The 27,995-nt window shown below is 40.9% G+C and overlaps 3 protein-coding genes across 3 annotated transcripts; 2 read left to right on the forward strand and 1 right to left on the reverse strand.

Annotated features, from left to right (window-relative positions):
- The first annotated feature begins 1,356 nt into the window (after window positions 1-1,356).
- Window positions 1,357-5,510, forward strand: lrit1a (leucine-rich repeat, immunoglobulin-like and transmembrane domains 1a). Its single transcript, XM_047029901.1, has 4 exons — window positions 1,357-1,478; window positions 1,910-2,370; window positions 3,252-3,557; window positions 3,888-5,510. The coding sequence occupies exons 1-4, from the start codon at window positions 1,357-1,359 to the stop codon at window positions 4,952-4,954; spliced, it is 1,956 nt and encodes a 651-aa protein (XP_046885857.1). The 3' UTR covers window positions 4,955-5,510.
- Window positions 5,511-6,316: 806 nt separating this feature from the next.
- On the forward strand, window positions 6,317-8,997 carry lrit2 (leucine-rich repeat, immunoglobulin-like and transmembrane domains 2). The gene is made up of 3 exons (XM_047029369.1): window positions 6,317-6,426; window positions 6,628-7,412; window positions 8,183-8,997. Exons 1-3 carry the CDS (start codon window positions 6,317-6,319, stop codon window positions 8,995-8,997), a joined length of 1,710 nt encoding a protein of 569 aa, XP_046885325.1.
- Window positions 8,998-13,398: 4,401 nt separating this feature from the next.
- Window positions 13,399-27,698, reverse strand: cdhr1a (cadherin-related family member 1a). The gene is made up of 17 exons (XM_047029919.1): window positions 27,634-27,698; window positions 26,942-27,037; window positions 26,311-26,456; window positions 26,103-26,153; window positions 25,845-25,934; window positions 25,250-25,336; window positions 24,498-24,614; window positions 24,109-24,252; window positions 23,319-23,397; window positions 23,127-23,227; window positions 22,497-22,700; window positions 21,496-21,648; window positions 21,215-21,379; window positions 18,814-18,881; window positions 15,841-16,069; window positions 15,458-15,712; window positions 13,399-13,989 (listed from the first exon to the last, which is right to left on the reverse strand). The coding sequence occupies exons 1-17, from the start codon at window positions 27,692-27,694 to the stop codon at window positions 13,438-13,440; spliced, it is 2,598 nt and encodes an 865-aa protein (XP_046885875.1). The 5' UTR covers window positions 27,695-27,698; the 3' UTR covers window positions 13,399-13,437.
- Window positions 27,699-27,995: the final 297 nt, after the last annotated feature.

Below are 27,995 nucleotides of genomic sequence, written 5' to 3' on the forward strand. Positions count from 1 at the left end.
TGGCAGACTTTAACTTTGTGGCCAAGATTAACACGGACCATGTTTCTGTATTGTTTACATCAGGGGGAAACCCAAGGAAGCCCCATTTCAATGTGCAACATTCAACCTTTGGACAAAACAACATTTCCAGGGGTATTGCTCCAAGTCCATAGGATTACTGTATGTGCACATAGGTTAGTGAGAACAATGTTTCAAGTATCAGTATGATTATAATATACTATCCAAGCAGACTGGTTGAGTAGAGTTTAGAAATGACTGTTTTGTACTTTTAATTGGAAATAGGTGGCTTTTTAATTTGATGGGGAGGTGTTACAAATGATATATTGTAAAGTGACTAATTTATATTGTCATGCAAATAGTTGACAGTCCTTGATTACAAAGGTAATTTTTTTGCTAAGGTTACTACAGCCTGCAGATTGGAAATATAAATAAAATGCCTGGAAAGTTGCTGATCAGGCATGGAGAATGTCTACAATAACTCAAATGTGAGACCTTTGCTTCTGTTGTTGTAATTTATTTGCTTCTAAGAAGTTGTATTTCTGTTTGGTCAATACTAAGTTTACATGGGTAAATTACTGACAAATCTTTTTTTTACAGACCTACATTGTGTTACTTGAAATAAAATTTCAGGCAATTGTTTTCAAAGCACTGTCAGAAATGTTTATTTCAAAATAAAAATAAACATTAAAATCTACACGTTACAAATCATATTATCTAATCTTTTGTCAGCCTACATATTATTTACATAATTTGTAATGAAAGCATTCACATTGTATTCATTTAAATAAAGGTTTCATGATGATGATGATTTGTTATTAAATTGGATTGTTTGTAGCCCACAAAAATAAATGAATTATTACATATTTGTATTCAGTCATTGCAAACCTGTTTCATTAGGACCAAAATGTAACTTGTAAAAGGTTAGATAGCAAATGTCCCTGTGTTAAGGGCCACCTTGTGGTAGAAAGCATGTTGTTCACCAGCAGATTAACAGTCACGACAGGGCTCAAATGAACAAGCTAAATTTGCAGAATGAAAAAAAACTAACATCACAGTGGATTATGACCATTTCGGAAGTATTTTCTGTGATAATAAATAGGGACGTCTCTGCGCAGCCTATCGGATTCCGGGATGCAATACGCATCCAAATGAAAAGAACGCCAGTACTTTCACTAATCCTTGTCTATCCTTTTTATCTCGGGACCCATAGCAGTCTGATCACTATGGGACAGCGAAGCGGTGGGACAAAGCCATGCGGATGATATTACGATAAATGACTAAAGCAGGTCTGTTTGTCTCAAGTGGGCATTGACAGGGCGCATGTAGGCAAACTGTGTGCGCGTTAAGTGGGCCAAAATGTTCTTCGCGTTGATCCTGGGGCTCTACCTGGCCACAGGTGCGCTACCCTACACGGTAAGGGCGTGCCCGTCGCAGTGCAGCTGTTTTTATCACAACCTCAGCGACGGATCAAAAGCCAGGTAAGTCCATGAAACACTGCTCAACGACCAAGCTATCCAAATCATTTGAAACGAATTCCATTTTAATAGTCTGTCCTCTTGGACTACAGATGTTTGAAATGGGAGGTTAACACGTGCACTAAAACGATTCCGGGTGTGCATGTTTGTCCAATTGCATTTAGTACGGGATTATCTCTCAAAAGCACTTTCACCAATTTCTCCACATTGTATGGCGTTTAGTACAGAAAAAACATTGCGTTTAAGTTATACATACCAAAATCTACACATATATTGCACATGGAAATTCATATTAAAATGTTGTTTGTGTTTTTGTATCACCAGGCCCACATTTGTGTTGTGCAAATTTACGCAATTGTTCACGATCAAATCTTTAACAGTGCAATAACTGAAATAAACAAATTATATTTTAAACATCCACCCTTTCTTCACAGGAGCGTAATTTGCAATGACCCTGAGATCTCTCTTGTGCCTGTCGGGTTTCCTGTGGACACATCGAAGTTGCGCATTGAGAAAACAGCCATCCAGCGGATTCCACGTGAAGCCTTCAACTACCTCTCTGGTCTTGAATTTCTCTGGATGTCTTTCAACACACTGACCGCCCTGAACCCAGACAGTTTCCGAGGGTTATTAAACTTGGAAGAGCTTCGTCTGGATGGGAACACGCTTGCAGCATTTCCCTGGGAATCACTAATGGATATGCCCAGCCTCAGACTGCTCGATTTGCACAACAACCAGCTAAATTCCGTTCCGGCAGATGCCACAAATTACATAAAGAACCTCACCTATCTGGATCTGTCCAGCAACAACCTCCTGACCGTCCCGACAGAGGTGCTTTCCACCTGGCTAATGGTCAAACCCGTACAGGGCCCGGAAAGCTCGAAAATGATACTTGGTAAGATAAAAGGAATTGGTCTGTTTTCATATCAAACAAAACAGGAATTTGCTTTACTTTCTATGGGAATCATACTGACATACAATTATTTGGTCAAATATCGTATGCGGTACGTTATGATGGACCGCAATTCATGGGGCACTAGACATCTCAAATGGCAGTGCTGGTTATGTATTCAGTATATATTCATTGTGAAAGGCTCAATATATAATACATCAATGGATGTGTGATTACCCTTAAAATTATATATTTTGGAAATATTAGAGGTGATGCAACTTCATTGTCATTATGTTCATCACCCTCTTTCTCATGGTAAGGATGATCATCATCGTGGATGTAGGCCTGATCAATTAACCCTAATTCCATCACATTATCATCCAATAAGCGCAGCTAGTTCTGGCAGGGCAATCGGGCAGCGCGCGTCAGTCAGTGATCGGGGACATAAGGTGTCTTACTCCACCTTCCTTACTCCTCCCACTACCACACCCATGTAGCAGCGCATATCCATTGGGCCACGTCCGATAAGGCGTCTTTAAAAGACGCGCGGATATGCACACACTCACCCCGGTCGTTGTATGATCAGTGCTGCTGCCACCCTCCACCGTCCCCTTCTCCCCCATGCTGTCTGTGTATCTATCCAACAGGGGGATTATATCTCTATTGCTCCCTGCCTCATATGTCATGTATGTATGTGTTGCATCGAGGAGGCAGGGAGTGCTTCCCTTAGATCATCCACTCCGCCAAAGTAAATCTACATGTCCATGTCATGTAACAATAAATGCTCAAATCTAACACGTGATTGTCTTGACTGAACTAGCCATGTGGCTGGTGTTTCCTAAGCTTTCTTCATGTTCACGCTCCGTCTTCTCGCCTCCCTCAAGGTCTCCACGATAACCCATGGATGTGTGACTGCCGATTATACGACCTGGTCCAGTTTCAGAAGTCTCCGACGCTCTCGGTAGCATTTATAGACACGCGGCTGCGTTGCTCTGCTCCCGAGAGTCTCTCTGGCGTACTCTTCAGCGACGCAGAGTTACGGCGTTGCCAGATTCCACGCATACACACAGCGGTGGCGCGCGTCCGCAGCGCAGTTGGGAACAACGTGATGTTGCGCTGCGGGACCATTGGAGTACCCATCCCAGATTTGTCCTGGCGAAGGGCGGATGGAAAAGTCCTCAACGGGACAGGTGAGTCTCTAACAACCTTTGCTTTAGAGTAATGTTTGGTTTGTGTGTGTGAATGGTTGAGAGAAGAAGTATAATCTACATTGAAACGCATGGCAATAAAAGAGACAGATAAAGAGATTCAATGTACATGGGAAGTTATTTCAAAATAGTATGCCCATTCATTACAGTGAGATTTATTGAAGATTTTGCACGTCCGGACAACCATGCCTGGCTAAGAAAGTCGACTGTAATCCCTTTTAAAAACCCAGCATGTTTTTATTAATGAAAGATTAAACCTTTTTGCACCTCAAAGTTGGTCTTTGTCAAACAGCTATTCTTTGTCTCTCACAGTTCAAGAGGAGAACTCCAAAGAGGGGATAATCTGGTCCATTCTGAGTGTCCCGGCTGTGTCGTTCCGTGATTCAGGGAAGTACATTTGCAAGGCCACCAACTATGCTGGCAGCACTGAGGCGGTCATCTCTCTGGTAGTCTCCGACTCGCCAAAACCCGAGACCAACCAAACCAGCGTAACCTCTGCTGCTGCTGCTGCAAAGAAGTCAAAACCCAAGAAGCCCAGTGGGGTTGTAAAGGCCGCTTACCAGGAGAAGCTAGTGGCGAGATACGTGGCTCCCACCCCAAGTCCTTTACCTTTCCCAGCCTTGGAGCCTGGTGCTGGAGCTGGGGTAGCCAGCTACACTGTGGCGGACAGAGCCATCCCTGGGCCTACCACATCTCAGAGCCCTGACGGCTTTCTGGAGTTGGAGAAGACCAACCTCAGCAACCTGGCGGCCAACACCTCGTCCCTCCAGCAGGACCCTGCCCGGCTGGTCCGACAGGTCAAGGTGGTGGGGGACACAGACAACAGAATTTACCTGAACTGGAGGGCCCCCAAGGCCAAGAACACCACTGCCTTCAGTGTTATGTATGCTGTGTTTGGGGAGAGAGACATGAGGAAGATCAACGTAGGAGCAGGCAACAACCGTGTCACCATTGATGGTTTGGTGCCCAAGACAAAATACATAGCCTGTGTGAGTGTGAGGGGCCTCATCCCAAGAAAAGAACAATGTGTGATATTCTCCACTGATGAGGCAGCCAGCGCCACTGGAACCCAGAAGCTCATCAACGTGATTGTGATCACGGTCGCATGTGTCATTGCCGTCCCCCTCACTGTCATTGTGTGCTGCGGGGCTCTGAAAAGACGGATCCAGAAGTACTGGGGGAAAAAGTCCAAAGACATCCAAGACTCATATGTGACCTTTGAGACATTGTCGCCCGGCACCAAGGCCAAAGGACTGGAGGGCGAGTACCTGACCAGACTGAACCCAGAGGAGTCCAACAGACTGCTGTCAGCCCGCTCCAGCCTGGACTCTGAGGCTACGGCTAAGATAGAGGGACAGCCCAACGAGTACTTCTGCTGACGTCATGCTCCAGCTCCGGCTCCTGCCCCCCGCCCTCTGCCCCGCTCTCACCCATATCCTCACCTTCACCCCCACTCACATCCCTACCGTAGCCCTGCACTAGCACGTCCTCAAACACCCCTATCCCGGGACTCACCACCACCTCTCCCCCCTCGCTGGACGCCACCGCAGCGGGGCTTCTATCAAAGGACTCTGGGACGTTGTACAATCATGGAAATATCAGTTTAAAGGATGTTATGATGTTTATACCCTTTTCTTAAGAATAAATGTTTCAAAAGCAGAGTGAATATGTTCTGGAATTCAGTTTCCAGGTATGAGGAATGTCTGCTGTCGGTGTTCTGACTTTAAATTTCAAGTTAAATTTCATACAGACAGACATACTACACAGACACTTTTAAAAATGAAATGAATGCTGAATATATTTAACTTGGATAATAATAGTCTAATGGATCAGATAATATGTAGAGATTATTTGTTGAGATTTTAAACCATCACGTGTGGTGAAATTATACTTCTCGATTTAATTATTAAATTGTTTTTGTAGAGACGATTTATTACGATTTTAAGCCACAATGTGTGGGTGATACATCTTGACTTATTTATTCAATCATTTTTGTTTGAAAATTTTGACAGAATCCACCCCTTAAAATCTGATCCAGATAGGCCTATGTTCTAGAGACCATTGATATTTTTTTCATTGTCAATATCATCTGATGTGTAAGATTTGTATATACTTTTTCTCTATGATTTACACTACATATTAACAAATGCCTCTGTATATATATGTTGGATGTTGTCCGAAATATATGCATTTTGGCATTGATCATTACAATGAAGAAAGGGAGAAAGCTGGAGCTGGAGAGAAGCACAGACCTGTTGAATAATGCACATGTAAAGCAATATGAAATAATGCTAGATGTTTAAAACATTTATATTCCTGGGCCTGAAACATTGACCACCCACCAACTGTTGACTTGTTATGTGTAAAACCTAAATTAATATTTACTAATTCTATTCGATATACTGTATTTGCAACTATGATATGTGAATATTTTGAAATAAACTTTTATATGGTCTTAATTCATTTTTGCCTTTCACCTCTTGTTTGGAGTAAATATAATCTTCGCACTTATGATGTAAAATAATTTTCTAAAATGGGGTGTGTGCAATAATTATTATTTTTCCATCGAAAAATGTATCTCCAAGTAGACCAATTAGCCCTGCCACGATTGTGTTATGTGTTAATGCCTCTATGTGTAATGTTTTCCGCCTCAGAGTCTACGTCAAGGATTAGGCTAAGCTTATCTTGTCTGCGCCACTCGATGCACTGAACTCCTAGCTCTATGTCGTGAATTTACGAATATGGATACATTCCGATATCTTTTAGTTTTAGGCTTGGTTATCATCCAAGCGTTTCAAACATATGCTCAATGTTTACGTGGATGTAGCTGTGTATCAGACAGATACGAAAGGTAAGCTTGAACTTAATGAAGGTAATGCCAAACGGCTGTATATATGTCAGTAGGTGAGTCTCGACCTAACTTTTTGTTTACCGTATGAAGTCAGGTGAAAGTACCCCTTATCTTAGGTTGAAAGTACCCCTTATCTTAGGTTGTTTCCACAAAATCGAATGACTGTCTCAATAGGCTGCTAAATTCTTGTTTTCCATTTAGGTCACTGACGTGTATGGACGGTACGTTCCAGGTCATACCAGAAAACATACCTGAAGATATCAAAACAATTCGAATAGAGAAATCTTCCTTTACTGAGATCCCTCGCGGTGCGTTCTTATCGCTGACAGCTCTGGAAAGTCTGTGGCTAAATTTCAATGACATCACTATTATGAATGTTAATTGTTTGGAGGGCATAGGAAATCTAACGGAACTTAGACTGCAAGGCAACAAACTCAGATCAGTACCATGGACAGCGTTTAAGGATACTAGAGCGCTGAAAATTTTAGACCTCAAGCACAACTTTCTCGACGTACTGCCGGAACACGCTTTCAAATTTTTGTCAAGTCTCACTTTCTTGGACTTATCTTTCAATAAGCTTACGATCATTTCCAAGGATGTTTTTCTAAACTGGCCTCTTTACCAGAGTGTACAGAGAAATGGCGGGCAGGAATTAGGATTCACACCTAATGTTGTCTTGGCACTTCACGATAACACCTGGCTTTGTGACTGTCGTCTTAAAGGATTCGTCGAGTTTATCAGGTCTCTCAGCCCACCCATTATCCTGATGAACTCTTACTTGAAATGCGCAGGGCCTGATCTCAAGGCAGGTAAATTATTCCATGAATTAGAACTGATGACGTGCATGAAGCCTGTCGTCACCGGCCCAACGACCAACATTTCAATGCACGTTGAAGGGAACATAACACTCCGCTGCTTGGCCAAGGCCAGGCCCGATCCCGCAGTGTGGTGGACATATGGTCTCAAGTTGATACGAGGATTTCATGGTAAGATTTGGTCATATCGTAATGCATGTTCCTCTAGATACCTAAGTTTAAATGAGATTTATCAACTATCATATTAACTCTCATATCTAAACCCAACCACACACTGCTTACAACATTTAAGAATAGCCTAGTACTGTGGTCGACAGTCTGATCGAGGTTGTAAGCATTCATACTCTCAATAAGGACGCTTGGAAGACCAAAATATCACCATTAAGTTTCTGCAGTGTCTTCGATCTTGGGGTTGCCTGCTTGCTTGGGGAGAGGGAGATTAGGACTTCCCTCAGAGTTTCATCTGCTCACACACAGAATGTGCAGGGTGTAGGCCCATGTTAAAAGTATTGTTCGAATTAATGAGGGGCTGGGGACCTTCCACAAGACAAACATTATGAGACCCTTGACACAAATATATGCGATCCCTAATACAAAATTAGGAGGCTACTGATCAAATCTGAACACTGAATGAATGTAGATATACAGACCACTATCTGCCTATTGAGGGGTGTGCAAAGATGCATCTATCACCATTCAATATCTGTAGGCTATCTGTATTTGGATAGAAACCATAGTCTAACACAGAAGTGTTTCTTCTTGTTTTGAAAACATATTTGTATATTAAAGGAGATCAAAGTAAAATAATGATCGGGTCAATACAAGAAAAGAAGATATTTTAGATTTGGACATTTAGATTTGGGAGACTAGTTGTTTGATGTTTTTTACTTTTCACAATATCTTTTTTATTGTATTGTGCATTTTGCTGTTACTCATCCCAGAGTCACAAGAGAGGGTTAACGAGGACACTATCAGCGCTCAGCTGGAGATCCCCTCCCTCCATCTGGCTGACCGTGGTATATATACCTGCATTGCTAACAACTTCATCGGCAACTCCTCCGTCAGCATTTTCCTGGATGTCTGCCCTCCTGATGGCTCCCTGCCAGCTCGCTCGGCCCTGTCCCCCATGCCTGCTGCCTCCTCCGAGGACAATGTTTACATTGACATCCGCATCGCCAGACAGACGGTCTACGGCATCACCATTGAGTGGTACGCAGTCTTGGAGCGCCCAGCGGAAACCTGGTTCACCGTCCACTTTGGCCAAACAGACTCTGCTAAAAAGGAGTTGATCTACATTGGCCCAGGTATCAATTCTTACACTGTTTTAGATTTAATGCCTGCCACAAAGTATGACATCTGTGTCACCTTGAAGAACGAGGCTCCCCGTGTCGGCCAGTGCATCCTGTTCATGACTGGGAGTGGCATCAGTGAACTGGAGCAGCGGGAGAAGCTTATCCATATTGTTGTGATAGTCTTTGCTATGGTTCTGGCTGTGCCAGCGGGTATGTATGCCTGTACCACTGACACTAAGTTCAACTGCCTGGAACGGGTCTTGGACTTCTGTAAAAACAAGCTTTGGGAGAGTACAAGTCCAAGAAAGGCAGGGAAGAGTCAAGACACCTTTGATAGCCTGCAGGCTGCCAGTGATGAGGGCCTGATAAAGGATTTCCATGAGGGGAAGAATGTCCGCAGGAGGTCTGATGACCAATTACAGAAGAGCAAATCGAATCACATTAAACACACTGAACTATATTAAGATAACACTGTTGTACTTGAATGGGAAACCGCAAACAACTGGATTTCTGGTCTCTTATGCCAAGATTTTGACACTTGTCTAACTTGTCAACTTGTCACTGATCCACTTGTTAAAGCTATATATATATATATATATATATTCTTGGCTGTGTTCTTTTTTCCTGCCCAGGTCTGATTTGTCTCCTGACTTTCAAAAGTGAATATGTAATGTTATAACATATCAAGAGGGAATATTTGTAGGCTATTTAAAGCCTTGAGTTGCTGAGTGAAGTCTTTGCTCGATGTTTCTCACACCTCATTGTGTACACAACTTCCTGTTACATATGTAGTCATATATGTTAATAAGGTCAAGATGTGGTCTGATTGATTGTTCTTAAAGTTTATGGTTTGATTGGGTATAAAAAGAAATGTGGACCATGGCTTCTTCTTCTCCTTTGGCTTCTTCTCTTCTACCTTTTACTTCTCCTTGCATGCCTTTCCTCTTCCTTGATCTCTTCTATCTCTTTTTCTCTTTGATTTATTAGAATGATAGGAGAGCAGGTACAATTTAAAACATGTTGATTAACCTATCCATATATGTTCTGTTCTGATAAAATTATCACATGCAAGGGAACTTGCAGATAAAGATACACAATTTGAGTTGAGATTGGCTTTACTTTGCAGCGGTTAAAGAAAGATACTTTAAATGCCTCAAAAGTGATATGTGCACTGAAAAAGGTGTCCTTTAATACAACTTTATAAATATGACATATGCTTTTTGTCCACCTTTGTACTTTTTTAAGAGTGTACATAAGGACATTTAATAACCTACAATATGTTCAGACAGCCTTTACATATAATCTGTGTCAATAAGTATACTTAATCATATTTGAAAGGTGATTGCAGAGTTAAAAAATATAAACATTTTGAATAATGGTCATCATAAGAATAATATTGAACTGAGTCGAAAATTATTTTTACAAAATCGGTAAAACCTACAGTATCACTTTGAAAGGGCTCAAAAGGAGGTTGTTGAAGCAGAATAGGATTTAACCATTGCGACCATTAAAATGGCAGGATGGACGACCTATATCCACTACTGTGTTTTGTTTGCCTTAAAACAAAAAATGGAACATTATGGCATGGGACATTATGTAACAGTGGATTTACTGGGATGCATGCAACATGAAAGAACACAAGTTTTAAAAGCAGATTAAGATAGTCCTTACAAGTCTCATACAATATACCATCTGACATCTGATCCAAATATGTCTCTTACAGAAAGAATAATCTGTAGGCCCCTCACAACCTTTTACTGCTGTGTAGCTTACTTCACCTAGTGGTTTGGAGAGGTGGACACTCTTTTTTTTATTATTGTCACTACTTCTTCGTGCAGCCCATATAAGAGGGACTACATAATAACTTGAGCCTGTCAATATCAGATTGCAGTTATTGATCATTTAAAATGACAACTTGTATTTTATGTTTAATCAATTCAGCACACACACACATCCCAGAAAATACGTTTTTTTTAAATCAACACATGTATTAAACATAAATCAGATAGTATTGTGTCTATATTAAATGCCTGCTAGAAAAAAGTAAATACCTGTTGTGTTACTAGGGACTGTATAGGATGTGCAATATTGTATACCCTTCCCCTCCCCCCAGGCCTACAAGCTACAGAGACTGTCAGCAGCCTTGCTTCTCACATCACATGAACTGTGCTGCCACAAGCAGATGGCTCTGGGGATATGTGGTGACCAATGGCATTGTTCATTTGACATAATACCCAAACACTGGCATTCTCTCTACAGCTTGTCTTTCCCTTTCAAATCACACTGGCTGCCCTTCCCCTACTCTGCCCTTTTCGCACTGATGCAAGGAGATCAGTTCATTTCTGCTTGGTCCCCGCCCCATTGAGTTAAGATCAGGCTTTGGAACAACCTAGCTGAGATTGGCAGCTGTCAAGCTAAAATAAATTGCAGGGACAGACAATGTGCTGTCTTTCCTTTTCTGGAAACGAAGGTCTTGGAGTAAGATTATGATTCAAAACATTATTGGAGTGAAGATAACACTCAATAACTGGCCTCAACAATGCAGTCAGCTTTTATAGTTTTATTAAATAATAAATAAATCATTTAATTTAATCATAAATGGATGTTACTGTGATATTTCATCATCCTGTTCATTTACATAGGTCAGCATATAAGAAGAGCTTGGCCTTTGTGACATTGTAGACTTGTTTTCACAAAGAAGAAAGTTAAGTAAAAACAGTAAAAAAAAGTAAACCTCTCGAATGAGAGGTGCATCAAAGGTCATGTGGTGTTATACCAATATCCCTGTGACCTCAAACGACCAGTTTCAAGCAAACCATGGAATAAATATTTCTGAATATATATTTTTGTGCCTGGCTTTCTTTTATCCTGGTGCATCAATGCACTTTGCAACTAAGTAATCCTCTGTCAAACCGTCCAGTAATCCTGGTTGCCTCTTACATGGTATAATGCATAGTCATTTGGGCTGCTGCTCGTATCATTTGAGTCCGGCTGACTAAAAGCATTCATCACTGAACAGAAAGAGAGAGAGAGGGAGAGAGGATGGATAGATAAAATATGTCAACACTTAAAATGACAGAATTCCTGTGTAGTAGCTAAAAACCCTGTTCACATTTATAATAATGAATGTGAGTTATTCTGTATCTCTAAAGACATAAAACATGTACTGTACGGTACAATCTTCTCATAATTCTGTTTTCAAATGTGAACTAATTGCTAATACATGCACAGTAGATATTTTGATATTACTGCAAGACGATCCCTTTGAGGTCAATTGAAGACTATCATGTAGAAGTTGTAATTTTGTCCAAACTGGCCTCTCTCTCTCTCTCTTTCTCTCTCTCTCTTTCTCTCTCTCTCTCTCTCAATGCCAGCTTGTATTTTCACTGTCAACCAGACTACAAAACATAGGGCATGTAGATAAAAGAGGTTATGAACAGTAACTAATATCTGATGACAAATCTGACCACTGAGCAAACAAGGTCTTTTGTTCCATGGAAGACATCACATTGAACTGACAACTATCTTATACCGAAGGGACTGTTTAATGTTTAATGTCTTAAAATGAAAATGATTTACCTGTATCTTTATCCTGTATTACCTTTTACTGTGGTACAACACATCCACCAAATGCAATATAATATGTTTAATTGTATTGGCCATACTCAATTGTGGGGCATTTCACTCATGAAATAAAATATATAATAAAATATGTTCTTATGGGCCCCAGTTTAGAGACAGCAACAAGAAGCTTTACATTTGACCAGTATTGGAAGTATAAACTTCAGTATATATATATATATATATATATATATATATATATATATATATATATAATCAGTATGTACAACAAAGAATAGCATTCAAGCCCATCCTACTTCGATGTTCTATCTGGTTGTGTGGGAATTCCATCTTCTCCTGTCCAGCAGGGGGAAGAGGAGGGCACAGAAAATGATCTGCAAAGTGTACATCTTGACTAAGCCTTGGGCCACAAAATAGTAAACAGCTTCCCTTGTCCCTTAACAGGTTTTAGTCACATTTGACTTAATTGAAAACAACGTAATATCAGTGCATTCAAGTTCAATGGACGACAATGGACATTATTATCTAGTGGTAACACTCTGTGTTATTTATAAATAGAACAGAGATAATAAGTTAATAAACACGTTTGGAAAAAAATGCCCAAAGACAACTGAAGTGAGTTTTTTATTAGGTATTTGTTTGTGGTAAAACATAAGAGTTTGGAAAAATTGCAACCTGTCTGTCTATATTTCCAGTCTGTAACAGAAACACATAAACACATGAAATACAATGACACACATTGTGGCCAATGGCAGTTACATTACAGACAGCAAGTGACCTCAAGCATGATTCATTTGAAATGGTTTCCAATGTGTCAAGTGTTTGGGACGAATGCATGTTGCTTTACACCAAAGTAGTTGGATTAGATGTCTTCATCAGGTGATCAGTTGAGTTCACCTCCCTTGGTTGATCTCTTTAGACATTAAAGCCCCTGTAAGGAGCTTGGATCAACACCAAATAGCAACCTGGCACTGTAAGATGTTGTCCATTGCCTCATTCCAATGACCTACAAAGGACCTGAGGCCCAGGGAGGACTGTAAACAACTATCAACAAATCGATGTAGGCTTCATCAGTCCAGAATTTTACATCAGCATATGCTGAAACACATACAAAATATATCAAACAATATAAACATGAATGCATTGAACATCACACAAATAGCTTAGAAAGAAAGGAGATATGAGGTGAGTTTGCCCTTATACAATTATACATTGTAAAGCCTCTATAAAATAACCATGATGAGTTTATCCTATCTTAAATGGATACACACATTCCCATACACACATAAACCTCCACCAACACATGCAAACACACACACATCCTAGTAGCGGTTTTGCATCCTCTTCTGTTCCAGTCTCATTTTGAGCTCCGACACCAGCGCAACGTTCACACTGTTCTCTCTGTCCCTTAAGGATTTACTCTTAGGCTTGGCAGTCACTGTGCTAGACACAGTGGGAACCACCCATTGCCTGTCCCCCGGCCTGGAGTAGCCGTAGCCGGGAGGGGGCAGTGCGGGGGCAGATGGGAGAGGAGCTGGTGGCCGGTAGTGGTAGTCCACCAAGTTGTTGTTACAATTAATGTTATCCACCTCTTCAAGCTCTGGCTCTTCCACAACAAACTTCTCTCCAGGGTTATCCGGTTTCTTAAAGGGGCTCTTGAAAGTCCAGGGCTGCTGGTGTCGAGGTCGCCTCCGAATGCGCCGGTTGGGCAGGATCCTGTTTGACTTTTTGTTGCGCAAGAACATTGCGGTGGAGATGAAGACTGTGACAATGACCATGATACTAATAAAACCAGCGATTACGCCTAGGATTTGCAATGGCTTGTCTCTACTACGCATTAAAAAGGACGCCAAAGGCCCCCCCCTGAGTTGAGTCTGTAAAAGAGCACAGAAAGAAGTCACGTCCATGGGACTGAAATCACGAGACTGCTGTAGACAGTTACTAACTCCTATTTATTGTCACTTGTGAAGTACTGCATGTGTTATCATTTGGACATTGACACCCAAGCCAATGGCAGGACGGTTGCACTACTAGGGAATCCCAGATAAGTCAGCAGCTATGCTTCAACTACTACAGTGTGCAATGAGCAAATCACTGTATGCATATGTACAATACAACTAAATCCTGCTTATGATTTTATGGGACAAAATCTGTCAGCCTACTACCATAGTTTGTTTTTGTCTGTTAATATACAGGTCAATCAAGACAAGATCAGAAGGGTTGAAGGGGCACGAAACCATGCAGTGTTGCATTTGCATGCCATTTCATGTCCATGCGTTTTCCATGGACATGTTATTGGTTTGATTTGAAAAACGGAACATCATATTATGGGTACAGAAAACAGATTGTTGTGCGCCTAGATAAGAAACGAATCCTAAAAAGATGCAAACCCAAGTTTCTTTTGTGCTCCTGTACTCTTTTACAGACACATATCCGACCCTTGTACAACCACATGGAATTAGGTGTCTTTAAAGAAAAAAACAATACAGTCAGTGTCTTAGTCGTATCCCAAAGTGAAGAAAACAGGAGTTCTGGATGATCTCAAGGCAAACTTCATCTATGGCATGGGCCTCCGTATAATCTTTCTGATCTTGCCCTGAGGCCGGATACGAGACTTTTTCACAGAGCTCCAGTAAATAAGTGTTGAAATGAAGACTGTCACTGAAATGGCGAGGCTGACAAAGCTCAAACAAATCCCAAACACAGCCCCGGGACGCTTCTTTAGGCTCATGAAGTACGTGATAAATCTGGATTTGATCTGCAAACACAATATGGGCATTTAGATGAGATTTGATCATTTAGGGCTGTGATGTTTGCTACTCTATGTTAAAGACAGTCAGTGAAATCTAGGGTTCAGTACTGCGTGGAACTGCTTTCGTGAGAGATTCTGACCGATAATGATCACACACAACTGCAACAAAAAACTGCATACCAAAGCCATGACCTACAAACCATAAGGACTGAAGGGTAAAAACTAGCAAGGGACACCATTATAGGAAATCAGATCTAACATGTTCTAATGCTCAAAGCTTCAGGCATAAATGTATTTGTTTTGGTGGATTTTATTGAAATGGAGTAGATTTTAAATGTTACCCTGCGTCATAAAAAGGGTTACATTACATCACATATATTTTTAATTAACCAATTATTATAATCATAAATTGGATTATTAATTTGATCCTCAATTTTTTTTTATCCAATCAAAATTCAGAAGACAGCTCCTATAATTGAAAATATTACACTAGTAAATATCTGATATTACATTAGTCTTTTTTAAATGGTGGGTACTGCATTTCGGAAGGGTTTAGAGTGTTCTGTGCCATGCAATTACTACACACTTACCGCTTCTGTGATGTCTATCTTGACCACAGTGGTGGTGCTAAAGGATGGTGAACCCCGGTCGCGTGCCTGGACCACTACAGACCAGGTGCAGTCCTTCTGCTTGGTGATGTTCTGGACAATATCCATGGACTTGATGTAGGACTTGAGCTTTATTTCACCCGTGTCGGCATTGATGTCAAAGATGTTATCTGGGTCAGCCTTCATTATGGAGTATTCAATTACATTGTTGGGTTCCTCTGCATCGTCATCCACAGCCTGTAATGGTCATTCAAGAATACAGTAGTACACACATATTATTCTGGGTAACATTTAAAATACAGCCAAAGTAGATTCATTCAATCAAAGTTTGGCTCATGGCTCATGACCCATATGGCAAAACAAACCTCTATTTTCACTGGTGCTCCAATGACCATGGTCTTCTCCAGAAAGTTATCATTGAACTCTGGCGAGTGGTCGTTTAGGTCCAGCACGGTGACAAACACCTCAGCCAGGCTGTATTTCCCCTCTGTGTCTTCGGCCTTGACGTAGAAGTTGTACTTTGACTTGACCTCAGCATCCAGATTGGCCCATGGCTGAGTGTAGATGATACCAGATGCATGCTGGATCAGGAACCTATAAAAAACATTTATCTTTAGTTTTTTCTTTTGTCTATGTCAGGGGTGGGGAACGTCCAAAATTATTTTGTACGGCCCGCCATGGCACTGCAAGCACCATATTATTAGGTGCATTATTCGTTGGCAGCAGCACTATTTAAATATGTGAAAGAGGAACGTGGAGGCATGCAGCGTCGCCAATGTACCCTGATTAACACTTTGATCGATAAGCAGTCAAAAAAATTGTAGCAATATAAAAACAATACGATCCCTTTCCGTAATCATGATACCCCCCCACCCAGAAATGATAACTGCAACTCAAGTCAAAGCAGGCTGCACCCGGTCCTGCCAGCTAACATCACAAACCTCACCTAAGAGAAGCAGTTCCAGCCATCACATTAGGGGTGAGTCAATTAAATGTTTGACAAAATATAGCAGGCACATTTTTAAGTTGATGATTTTATAAATATCCAAATGGCCCTTGGCAGAAAAAAGGTTCCACACCCCTGGTCTATGTAGTACCGTAATGTGTATCCGCCTATGATTCATTACACTACAGAATTTGTATTTTTCAATGAATTATAGTCCTGTGATATCATGAGGTTGAAGCCAAAGGAAATTAAGAATGTTATGTTGAAGAACTGGGGTTCATATAGAGCATCATTTAAAGAAGCAAATATGTGGAGGTACAAGTCTTCTCAAACTAGTTTACGATATGATATATAAAATAATTATAGATTGAACCATAATTATCTCTGATGTCTTTAAGTGGAAGCACAGATTCTTTATGTATTTGCACAGCATGGTCCAATTCAAGTCAAATGTGATAATGGGCAATACATCTGTTTTCAACTATGTGAACTCTCTCTAAACGTTTCACATTGAACTCTCACTATCTCCTTTATCCTCATCTTGAAGGTTAAAGATAGTAGCAAAAGGTAGCCCTATCTGTCCTTTACCACTTTCAACAAAATGAAGGAATATTACACAATGCATATTACAGCTTCCAAAGTAATTTAAACAGTTAAAACATAACATGTATTTCACTTGATGTTAGTAACTGGGCCTACTGGTAAGTCAACAGTTCTGTCACTTTGTCCCATCAAGAGGTAATTAGTTGCACATCAATGGAGAACAGTCTATTTCTTCCTCCAATCCCATTAGAGGATTACAGCCATAGATGTACAGTAGGGGACAATACGATACAGTAGTGAATGGTGTATGCTGAAAAAGGGTCTGAGATTAGACCATAGTATTGGTCTGATGACAACCATGTATTAACCCTTTAACCAGCATTATTTTAGACATTCAAATGCCATGCATTATTTTCTCATTTCAAATGCCATGCTCTAGATTAGCAAACAAGATCCCCAAATTCTCTAAATCCCCACCAAACCCTCTCCAAGGTACTGCATGGGTCAAAAGTTCTGTTATAATAGGCTATAAGAAACTGACATTTCTAAACCTGTTTTGTCTAATCTAGTTACACAGCACCACTCTCACTCTAACATAGTGACGTGGTTCACCTTTAGCACAATGGGATGGATTTCACAGCTGTATGACTGAATAAAGTGAAGAAAAAAATCTGGACTAAACTGTGTTGTTGCTGTGTTGTTGCTGAGCTGAAGCGTAAAACAAGTACACCCATGTGTACATATACTGTTTTTTCAGAACGCTTACTGTATATTTGGAATGTTAAAGACAAAGAGCTAAAGACAATTTAGCGTCACTGACTAAAAGAAGAGGAATGACAGATATGTGAACCCATTTTCCAGGAAGTTGCATGACTCAGTCTGAGGATTTTTTTTAGATATTACTGGGCTCAATCCATTTGAAATCTTAATAAAAAAGAATTGAAAGAAAATACCAGGAAATCCTCCAAAGGACTACAATGCTTAAGCGAATTTATGAGAGACAGAATTTAAGCTCAACTTTGAAAAGGGAGTTTTCCCTTGGCTGTCTAATGCTGCCATATGTATTTGCAGCTTACAGGGAGGTAGTGTGCTTTGTGGCTTATCCCCAGATAGCATATCTGCCTGACCTCCCTCTGGATGAATTTGGATTGGCCACAAAGTGAACCCAAAGTGTGCTTGTTTTATTTTGACTAAGCAGTTACAGGTGTGTCTTGTGACCTTTCTGGTGGGTGTTAGTAAAACATGATCAATATTAGGGGCATTTATGACTTAAAACTTCATAAAATAAAGATTGTATCAACAAAAAGAATCAAGTGAGAATATCTTAAGGTGGGAAGTTGTTTACTCCCACCCTATTGTGCACCTGATTCTAATAATTCCTTTATAATAAGATGAATCAGGTTAGTTACAACTGGGGTCACAGGAAGTACAGTAGCTCTCCAGGACCAGACTGCTTTGCACTAAGGTGAACTCTATTACAGCATAAAACAGATCTGATCCCTGGTTAACGTTCATTCTCCAAAACACTGTGGTACCATTTTCGGCCCTGCTTTTCCCCCCGATAAACAGTATGTGCATGAGGGCACTAATAATGTTGCATAAGCGATTGTGGTTTTTAGTAGGGGTTTATTCTGGTCTGCTGGACGCCAACCAGCTGGTATTCTCTGCTGACTCCCTAGCTCCTCTATCACATAATCACTTCACGTGGCCAACTGACTGGACAAAGCAAGAGAAGGAGGGGGTGAGAGAGAGAGAGTGAAAGAAGTACAGACAGAAATAGTAGCGCTGAGCAGGCAGACTGAAGGAAGAGAAGGGTAGGTAGAAGACTTCAGTACTAGCAGCTACTTACAGGTCTGCCCCTGAACCGTAGATGGAGTATTTGACCTCCCCCCAGAGCCCAGAGTCGGGATCTGTCGCCTAAGAAAAAGATGAGAGAAGTATGAAGCATAATTAAAACTGTTATGTTACGCAACAAAAGAATGAATTAATGCATGAATAAATGAGCCTTTATTGGGGATCACCTATTAAAAGCCTGTCTTTTGATTATTGAAATTAACATGCAGCATCGGCTCATCTGTCTGTCTTATGTTGGCTTTACAGTGTGTTAGTCTGAGTCCATGGTCACCAGCTGCCTGTCTACCAGTCTGCTCTTTCATTTAATTGAAACTGCCTGGGATCATGGTGGTGAACCTGTGAGGCGTCCCTGTATGGGAAGGATTTAACATCTGGGCCACATGTTGCTCCCACTTGTCTGGGGCAGCTGTCATATGAGTCTGGCTTCGAGCATTTTGCATGCCACCTAAGGTGCGTTTTTGTGGATTCCACAAAATATGCCAAGGGGTGGAAGTCGAAGGTTAAGGGTGTGTTTGGGGGAGGTGTTGGGGGGAAGAGCGGTGCATTACAGCACTGCTGCTCTTCCTCCCAAATAGTCTGTTCAGCCATTTTTTACACATTATAATTTAAATTAGTCTTTGAAATGTTGTCTCTTCAATCAGTCAACCAAGCACATTTATTTATAGAGCAATATGGCTTTTAAATACTGTAAAGCGCAAGGGTTTCCATTGTGTGAAGGTGTTGAATTGAGTGCACTCATGTGCACTGGCTCAGCACTGGATTATTTTATATTACAAAATCAAATATAAAATTATATATAAAGAGAAAAGCACATAGTAAGCAAGCTTTGCTAAAACATGTATTCAACTAAAACAATAATAAGGCAATCTTAAAAACAACAAAAGGCTTTCTGACTCAACCCTGCCCATTCTGGCTCAACTCAGAGGCCAAGACTATAGCCCCTTTGGGATATGACTATAATTTGTCATTATTCAGGCAGATATATTTCATAAATCGAATCAGTTCAAGAATATTCACATAACATTTATTGGTAGTTTTGTAGATGATCAACTATAAGTTTCACATCGACAGAAGTTTTATAGAGTATGCCTGAAATATATTATGCATACAGTAGCCTACATATACCGTTCCAGATTTAGCAATATGTTGGGGATGTTGAGCGTCTCCAGATATTTTATATTTTTTACGTCTGCTAACCACCATCTCAGCCTTGTGAATTTAGGTTATCTTTATCTCTATATAGTTACCCATCTTTTCATTACACTATAGGATTACACAATACACCAGCATTACATGGTTCCTTGTTTGTGCCCAGTACCTTTCCTCTTAGTCTAACAATGTACCTGCCGAAACATGAAAGAACACAGCCCCAAAGAATGCCCATGTCCACCCCCCAGTATCCTGGCATAATCTGCCTTAACCCTCTTGCACTAAGCCCTGTGTGCTGACGTTAAAAATGAACTATACATTCTTCATTCATGGGTCTGTGGTGCAACAGAACATACAAGATTTCTTGTGATAACTTATAATAAGAAATGTTATAAAAAAAAAGTTTTTGCATTTTATTTGTAATTTCAATCCATGCATGAAATTGAATGCATGGAGGGGGAATGTATACTTTTACTAATATATGTATTTTTTTCTTACATCCTATAGTTTTTCCACCACTGTTAACAGTGCCAATATTATACGTAACATTGTGCCCCAAAGGAGCTGTATTGCTGCGGCATTAGCCTGGCTGCCAGCCCAACTTCTCCCCGCCCACAAAAAAATTTGGTCGGGAGGTTGGGTCTGGAGGGTCTCGTATTGGGGACAACTACAGAAAACCAGAATCGGGACGGACCAATGAAATTGCCAGGGCGGGCTTTATACGATGATGGACAGATGATCAACAGTAACGTAATCAACAACGTCACGAAAGAGCGCTTGGGTTGAATTCGTTTTCAACAAACAACATATTACGTTGCTCTGATTGGTTGTAGCTCTATCCAATTGAGCGAAGAGGCATTTGTTTTACGAGTTCGGTTGAAACACGCCCCGTAGTCACAGCCCAACGGAGAGTTTACAGACTCATATTCTGACTAGAATTATGAGTATGACAACGTCAGGCTACTGCGGCATGTGCAATGAAGAAAAAAGGGGTGGGTGGGGGGGATTTGGAGTTACACAACAAAATGAAAGTGATAGCCATCTGGCAGCTTACTGCATTTAGCTCTTATCTACATGTTGTTTTTTTTACATATTATCCCAACGCCCCAAAAATTCGACATTTAGGGAATTAATGGCTCACATAAGTATTTTGTTCAAATCACCATACCTCTTAGCCTAGAGTGAATGACGTGCTTTGGCTTTGGGATGTATTTTTGGTGGGGATGAATATGCATATGTAGGCTCACCGTCACTGCCACCACATTGGAACCACCTGGGGAGTTTTCGGGAATTCGGGCGATGTAGTAGTCAGAGGAGAACTTTGGAGCATTGTCATTTGAGTCGAGGAGATGAATCACAATGTCTGCAGTGGCACTGAACCTCTCAGGGGTATCAATCTCCACAGCAAGGAGCTATGGGGTAAAGAGATAATGCGAATAAAAAACAAAACTGCTCATTCACATCATGGTTAGATTTGTGTATAAAATGTGCCTAGCATGAAAGAGACCAGAGAGTCTCACATACTGACCTTGTAGGTCAAAAACTGGTGTTTCTCGTAGTCCATAGCAGCAGAGTCCTCTACCAGAATGGTGACCTGTGCCTCGTTGAGTACTGTCTGAGGAACCACTCGTAGCATTCGCCCCGGGCCTATCAGTCTCAGGTTGAACTTAGCATTAGCCCCCTGTGGGACACAAACCAAAACCCTCTTTTTAAAGTTAACGCTAATAGAAGCTGATGTAGAAGAACAAGCTGTTTCGGCCTGCTGAACTGTGCACAGTGGTTCTACTGAATCTGGTATACCTTGAATTACATGGATACACATACATATTTAGTGAGTCTCATCACTGGTCTTTTGTTATGGAAGCTTTGCAGATGAATCAGTACATTCAGTAAATATTACATTGTAGAGGAAACATACATGAATTGACCCTCGGTCAATTCCTTACTGTTGGTCATATGGATTGGAGCCATAATTGGGGTTTACATAATGTGACAAAAGGGCTTGCTAAGACCACCTGTTTGTTTTAGTTGGTTCACAGAGTTGTTGTAATGTCAAAAAGTAAGTTAGACAAATACTTTTTCATATCAGCGTGCAGACAGTAGGTCACTCTGGCAGTCTGCTCTTTTGACTCTATTTGATCCAAAAGCTATTTTTGTTGTACAACCATTACATTCAATTATTCAAATACAATAATATTATTACAAAGTACAAACAACACTACAATAAGGATATTTTGTAAGCTTCAGTTGTCCGTCCAGTTGGATCTCTTACTGCTTCTGAGCACAGTTAAATGCATCAGCGTATACTTTTTCTTTTAGTATTTTGAAGTTAGAATAGTAGTGTTTGATTTTATCCCTCATAAGATTTAAGGAACCTCAAGGATTGGGGGGTGAAGTGGGTGGTGGGGGGTCCTTATGTGCGAATCACCTCCCCACCCACCATCGACTTTGGGTACCCCTTAAGAATTCTGACACCATGCAAACACTGGTAGGAGGTCTATGACATTCAGAAATGAAAGCTAGACCCACCTGATCAGAATCATTGACGGTGATCTTCAGACCCCTAAGGATCTCTCCCTCAGGGGGGTGCTCATACATGGTCATCTCAAACATGTTCTGTGGTCCATTTTCACCGAAGAATGTTGGTGGATGGTTGTTGAGGTCCACAACTCGAATCACAACCGTGGTTAAACCAAAGTCCAAAAAGTCTCCATCCGGGCTGACCTCTGAGGCCTGGTGAGAAAGAGAGGGAAAGAGAGAAACAAAGCAATATGACTACAGCTTTTGTGAAATGAGGGTAAAAACATTTAACCTTCAAATCTGCTGTAATAACAAACACATTCAAATTCACAGAGCTAAGTCTAACATGTGTACGATACATATTTTTGGGATCATTGCAAGGATTGTGTTAAGAGTGATGGAGTATGTGTACTGACTAACAGTGTTTTAGACTCATATACTAATGTTGGCAAAACTACTCGGATTGAACCTTCTAAAAGTTCAAACATAAAGTCCAGCCACACCCAAAGACTAACTGGTCAGAAAGCTTGTTAATTGGCAACTAGGAAAGAGTTGGTCCAAAATATCATGGGCACACTAGTCCACACCACTGGTTCTACCGAGCAGACTGTCTTCATGGATGTGTGAATGTAATCCCACCTTGACTTTGATGTTGAATATCTCTCTCTTTAGATTGACAGGGTAAATTAACAAGCGGATACACCCGCTGGTTTTGTTGATGCCAAAAACCCCATCTGCACCTGCAAAGTACACCAGGAAAAGGTTTATAAACACTGATAGGCCAGAAAAGGCCATTTCACAGCAGCCACGTGGATAATGTGAAACGCTTACCACTCTCTATGGAGTAATGGATCGGGTTTGGGTTCCCCACGTCTCCATCCTTGGCAAGGACAGTGTATATTTCTGAGCCCTGCGAACAAAATGAAACTCTTATTATGAGAAAAAGAGCTATTAAACAAATGAAAGTAATTGGTAAAACAGGATTGGTAATCTGCTTTGGGAGCATTAGGGTAGCTAGGATAAATACAGCTGGCATAAGCAAAAAACAGTTACCTCACCGGATTTAAGGTTTCATGTCAGTTTAATAAAATATCTCACAAGACACAGTAGAGATCTTACTCCTAGCAAATGGCAATGTGTGACACCAACTTCAGTGGATATTTTTCACATGTGCTGCAACACTCGGTGCCTCATAATCAGATCTAGTCATTTTATCGGTTTCATGCTGCGAAGATGCAATGTGACATCTGTGCAGATCCACTGATCAGTGAGTATCATTGTGGGCTTTTAGCTGGCATAGGGGACACTCCAGTAAATGAGGATAAGGGATCAAGCAGCACTCCAGCCAATTACATGTCATCAAACTTCTGTACCCAGAAACTTGCATCAGTCTGCAATAAAATACATGCACTGACATCTTTTGGAAATGGGGAAAGTTTGAAGTCAAATTTGGATCTGGATCTAAACTACAACGTTCCGTTCAAACAAACCAAGGTCAAGGTTTTTGTACAGTTATCTATGCAAGAGCAACATGAGTGAGGTATCTTATTAAAGTAACGCTGGCATGCAACATGATAACTTCCTATGTTCCGGGGTCACTGAGTACAACAGATACACTCACCGGGGAAGACACTTCGTAGACATAGCCAAAATAGGGAGTCCCCACAAAGGCGGGCGGTGTGTCCTGGATATCGATGACGTTGATGGTCAGGGTGGCAGAAGATGACATCACCTGCTCCTTGCCGTTGAAATCCCCCCCACCATCCTAAGATAGAAAAAAGACAAGTCTAGCCTTTGGATCTGACTCAGAGGGGAGGTGTTGCAGGGGTGTGTTTAATAGTGCTCCTCAAGGTCCTAACAAGCCAGGACACATCCTTCCTGTGTGGGGCTTTAGACGGGTGCTATCCTTTTGGTTATTTATAGATGATATATACATACATGTTTGGCAAAGTGGACAAAGTGATTAAGATAGTAAAGAAAATCATTGAGAGTACAGTCATTTCCATTTACCTTTGCCACCACTGTGACAAAGTGGGTCCGCGCCTGCTCATAGTCCAGGCTCTCCCCAGGTTTGATGCGGAGGACGCCGCTGTGTCTGTCTATGGAGAACTTACTGTCCTGAGTGCTCTGCTAAACGAGACAAAGGCATTTGGTTTCAAAAGGTCTTTTGAATGTCATGAAGGACATGAAGAAAAAAAAGCCTTCCTATCACGTAAGCCCCTGCCCCCAGCAATCTCTTGAACACATATGTATACACACCACTCTTCGGATATCTCAACTAGGACACATTTACTTTGCATCTCAATATATGGGGGGGGGGGGTATAAAGAGCCTGTATGCCTAAAGCATGGTAGGCAGGTAACATTTTGTGTCCAGATGTTAACAGTGCGTCAGTGTCACAGTGGCCCAGCTGTTCACTGTTCCTAATAGCCCAAAGTGCAAACTAACATTCCCCACCACCCCCTGCCAAAGCAGCCCTCTAAGCCTCCAGTAGCCTACCTCACACAAATGTAATTGTGAATTAATCCCCCTGCCCCATAACTGCTCTCACACATACACACGCGTGTACGCATATAGAAACACACGACACACTGAATGATAATGCGAGTGTCATTTCCAGTACTTTCAGTTAAATTTCCCCTACTAATTTCCAGATTAACTTTGCGCCCAGACAACATTTTGGAAAGGCTTTTCTCAAAAAGGTCTCATGGCCCTGAGCTGGGTCAGAATGGACATTTGGCCTGCACCCTGTCTGTTGTTACCTGCAGGTAGTAGGTGACAGACCCTCCTGAGCCAGTGTCCTTGTCCACAGCCTTCACTTTGTAGATGCTGTTACCTGACTCTGTAGTCTAGGGAAAGACACATGATGAATCAACAAGATGGATATTAGGACAGGGTGTAAGGGATAACACATTCTGAAATAATATGTTTTTTTTTACATTTCACATACTCTTTCTCCATTTTGGCCTATTTCTTAAGATAAATATTGTCCTATGAGGTAAAAACCTTCATCGTGCTATTTAGGAGTAAAGGTCAGATCAGTAGGTGGCATAGATGGAGCAACAATGGCCTTTCTGCAGGATTGATGGTGTAAAATGTAAAACGTTAAAAGTTGCACTTTATGTGAAAAATTGCAACAAAATTACTTTTTTGGACAAGTTTGCCTGATTGTCGGATGCTTGTACACGTTTTGTGGTCAAAGCAATAAAGCAATGCTATTACTTTGATTGCGGTTGTAATTTAACCCTTCCTACCTAACAACAAACATAACAACTCAGTTGACCACTGTTGGTAAGCCAATTACTGAGTTGTCACAGAGCCTGGAAAGGTCATCACTACTGGTCTTTGTTTACAAACCTCTGGGACATCTACAATGGAAGGCATGTTTTCAAACTCTGGTCTCTCATCGTTGGCATCCATTACAAACACTGTGACTTTTTCTGTGACCTACAACGACAGAAGAATAATCTTATTATCATATTTATTAGGCTACTATTCCCTTTATTGTCTGAATACAGAAGGACTAAATATTATGTTGTTAACACCTGTATTTGTATATGTGTATCCGCACACTACATTGTTATATTTAGTTGATCTCTTATCACATACACATACCTTGTTTCGGCCATCTGTGATGCTGACATAAACTTCAATTGAATCTTGTTTCTATGTGACAGACAAAACAAACACTATATTATGTTCATCAGCCCTTTTAACCTACTGTAAGCCATTGCTGGATGATTGCTGAACTGACCACAGTAATGAAGTGGGATTTCAAATTCAAGTAAAAAAACGACACTTTCTGCTTTCCATCGTCGGTTACCTCTCTATCCAGTGGTTCCACCAATGTAATGTTGCCAGACTTGGGGTCTACACGGAAGAACTCTTTAGATCCTGGTTCAAACGCCACACCATACCTCACCTCTTGACCTTCTGGGTCAGTGCCATTGAGAGCATAGATCTGTGTGCCTGAGCAATAACAAATGGATTCAACATCTGGTACTGAACATTTTTCAAGCAAGAGCACTACTACGTATTGTGGAAAAGTCATGGTGAGACAGTTCTTGATGCAAACCTAAATTGACCCAGCTTAACTATTTGTTCAACAGGGGAGCCCAGTTACAGAATAACCTGATAATAACATGACCTACAGGCAGACTCATGGTATGCTGTTGTTTGTGGGTGGCACCAAGCCTTGTGGCACCAACTATGCATCTTGGGTAATAATATAATACAGTATGGCCTCATCTGATGGAAAGTGTAAAGAGAAAGCTGTTGCGAATGTTGTTAAAGCCTTCCTTCACGTTTTAAACTTCCCAATGAGCTGCTAACGTGACTCTGCACCCACAAAGCTACAGTAGGCCAGAAAAGATAAACTCCACCAATCTATAATGTTATTTATGAATGGTATACTTGTCGATTCTACTCCTTCTCATTTTGGAAGTGTTTCTCACCGACTGGTGTGTCTTCTGACAGACTGAATAGAGCCAGGTTTCCATTGTCACCGTATGGTCCATTGTCAAAGAAATGTGGGGCATAGTCTCCTTGTGCTAAAAGAGACAGAACCACAAATGAATATCTCCATTCACTTCAGATTCTCAATTGACATTTTGTAAAAAACACAACTTAATATACCAACACTAGCCGAGGCATGAGTCTTACACTCACATAACACAGTCACAAGCTGCCCTTGCTTTCTTTATCCCCTTGACTAGGATTACAGGTGAGGTTATGTCAACAATACCAAAAATAACCACACTCTTAAAGTAAATTCTGAATTTAGTGATCTCTAACCTCGGAAATCATATCATGACCGAATTTGTGGTAATATGAAGTCCACTATGAACCCAGTTCACATTCAGGCCTTTGAAGTAAATCATATATATATATCTAATACAACTATAATAAATATAGTACCACCAAGTCTGAACTCACATGCAACTATGTGAGCAGGTAAGCAGGAGAAGCAAAGAAAGACATACATTAAAATCTGAACAGAAGAAGAATGTGAACACTAAATGTGATATTTGCTGGCTAGCATGATCTCAAACATTTTCTAACAACATAGCAGCATGAGTAATTAACAAGAATGTCCAAAAGCCAATTATACATGTAAAACGAGAAGACACAAAATAAACAGACTTACCGTAACAGAGATAAGCTAAAATAAGTACCAGTGGAAAATGTAATTTCTTTACATTCTTCATCCTAAAGAGCCAAGTCATGGAAGTGCACCATGAAGATGGCCTTTAGAGATCTATAGAGTATGCTAACTCTGTCCTTTTCAAGGTGTTCGTGTCCAACTGCTAGATGACTGAGGCAGATGCTCACAAGCTAATCCAATGACACGATTTAACTCGGGAGACAGACTGGAGTTTAGTTTTTCTTCTTCCTCCAACCAGGCTATTTACACCAAGGACTCTCCACAGAATGGACGGGTTTGTCCTGACATAATGGAGATAGAAACTCAGACACCCTGTAAAGGAGACTGTGGATTATAGAATGAAC

The sequence above is a fragment of the Hypomesus transpacificus genome, chromosome 11 (genome assembly GCF_021917145.1).
Source record: "Hypomesus transpacificus isolate Combined female chromosome 11, fHypTra1, whole genome shotgun sequence".
In the NCBI taxonomy this organism is placed as follows: domain Eukaryota; kingdom Metazoa; phylum Chordata; class Actinopteri; order Osmeriformes; family Osmeridae; genus Hypomesus; species Hypomesus transpacificus.

Coding starts and splice junctions, on each gene's coding strand:
- lrit1a (XM_047029901.1), top strand. CDS start 1,357: ATGTTCTTCGCGTTGATCCTGGGGCTCTACCTGGCCACAGGTGCGCTA. Junction 2,371..3,251: donor AAGCTCGAAAATGATACTTG/GTAAGATAAAAG, acceptor GCCTCCCTCAAG/GTCTCCACGATAACCCATGG. Junction 3,558..3,887: donor AAAAGTCCTCAACGGGACAG/GTGAGTCTCTAA, acceptor TGTCTCTCACAG/TTCAAGAGGAGAACTCCAAA.
- lrit2 (XM_047029369.1), top strand. CDS start 6,317: ATGGATACATTCCGATATCTTTTAGTTTTAGGCTTGGTTATCATCCAA. Junction 6,427..6,627: donor GTATCAGACAGATACGAAAG/GTAAGCTTGAAC, acceptor TTTTCCATTTAG/GTCACTGACGTGTATGGACG. Junction 7,413..8,182: donor GTTGATACGAGGATTTCATG/GTAAGATTTGGT, acceptor TACTCATCCCAG/AGTCACAAGAGAGGGTTAAC.
- cdhr1a (XM_047029919.1), bottom strand. CDS start 27,694: ATGAAGAATGTAAAGAAATTACATTTTCCACTGGTACTTATTTTAGCT. Junction 21,649..22,496: donor CCGTCAATGATTCTGATCAG/GTGGGTCTAGCT, acceptor TGTGTCCCACAG/GGGGCTAATGCTAAGTTCAA. Junction 15,713..15,840: donor GAGCACCAGTGAAAATAGAG/GTTTGTTTTGCC, acceptor TGACCATTACAG/GCTGTGGATGACGATGCAGA.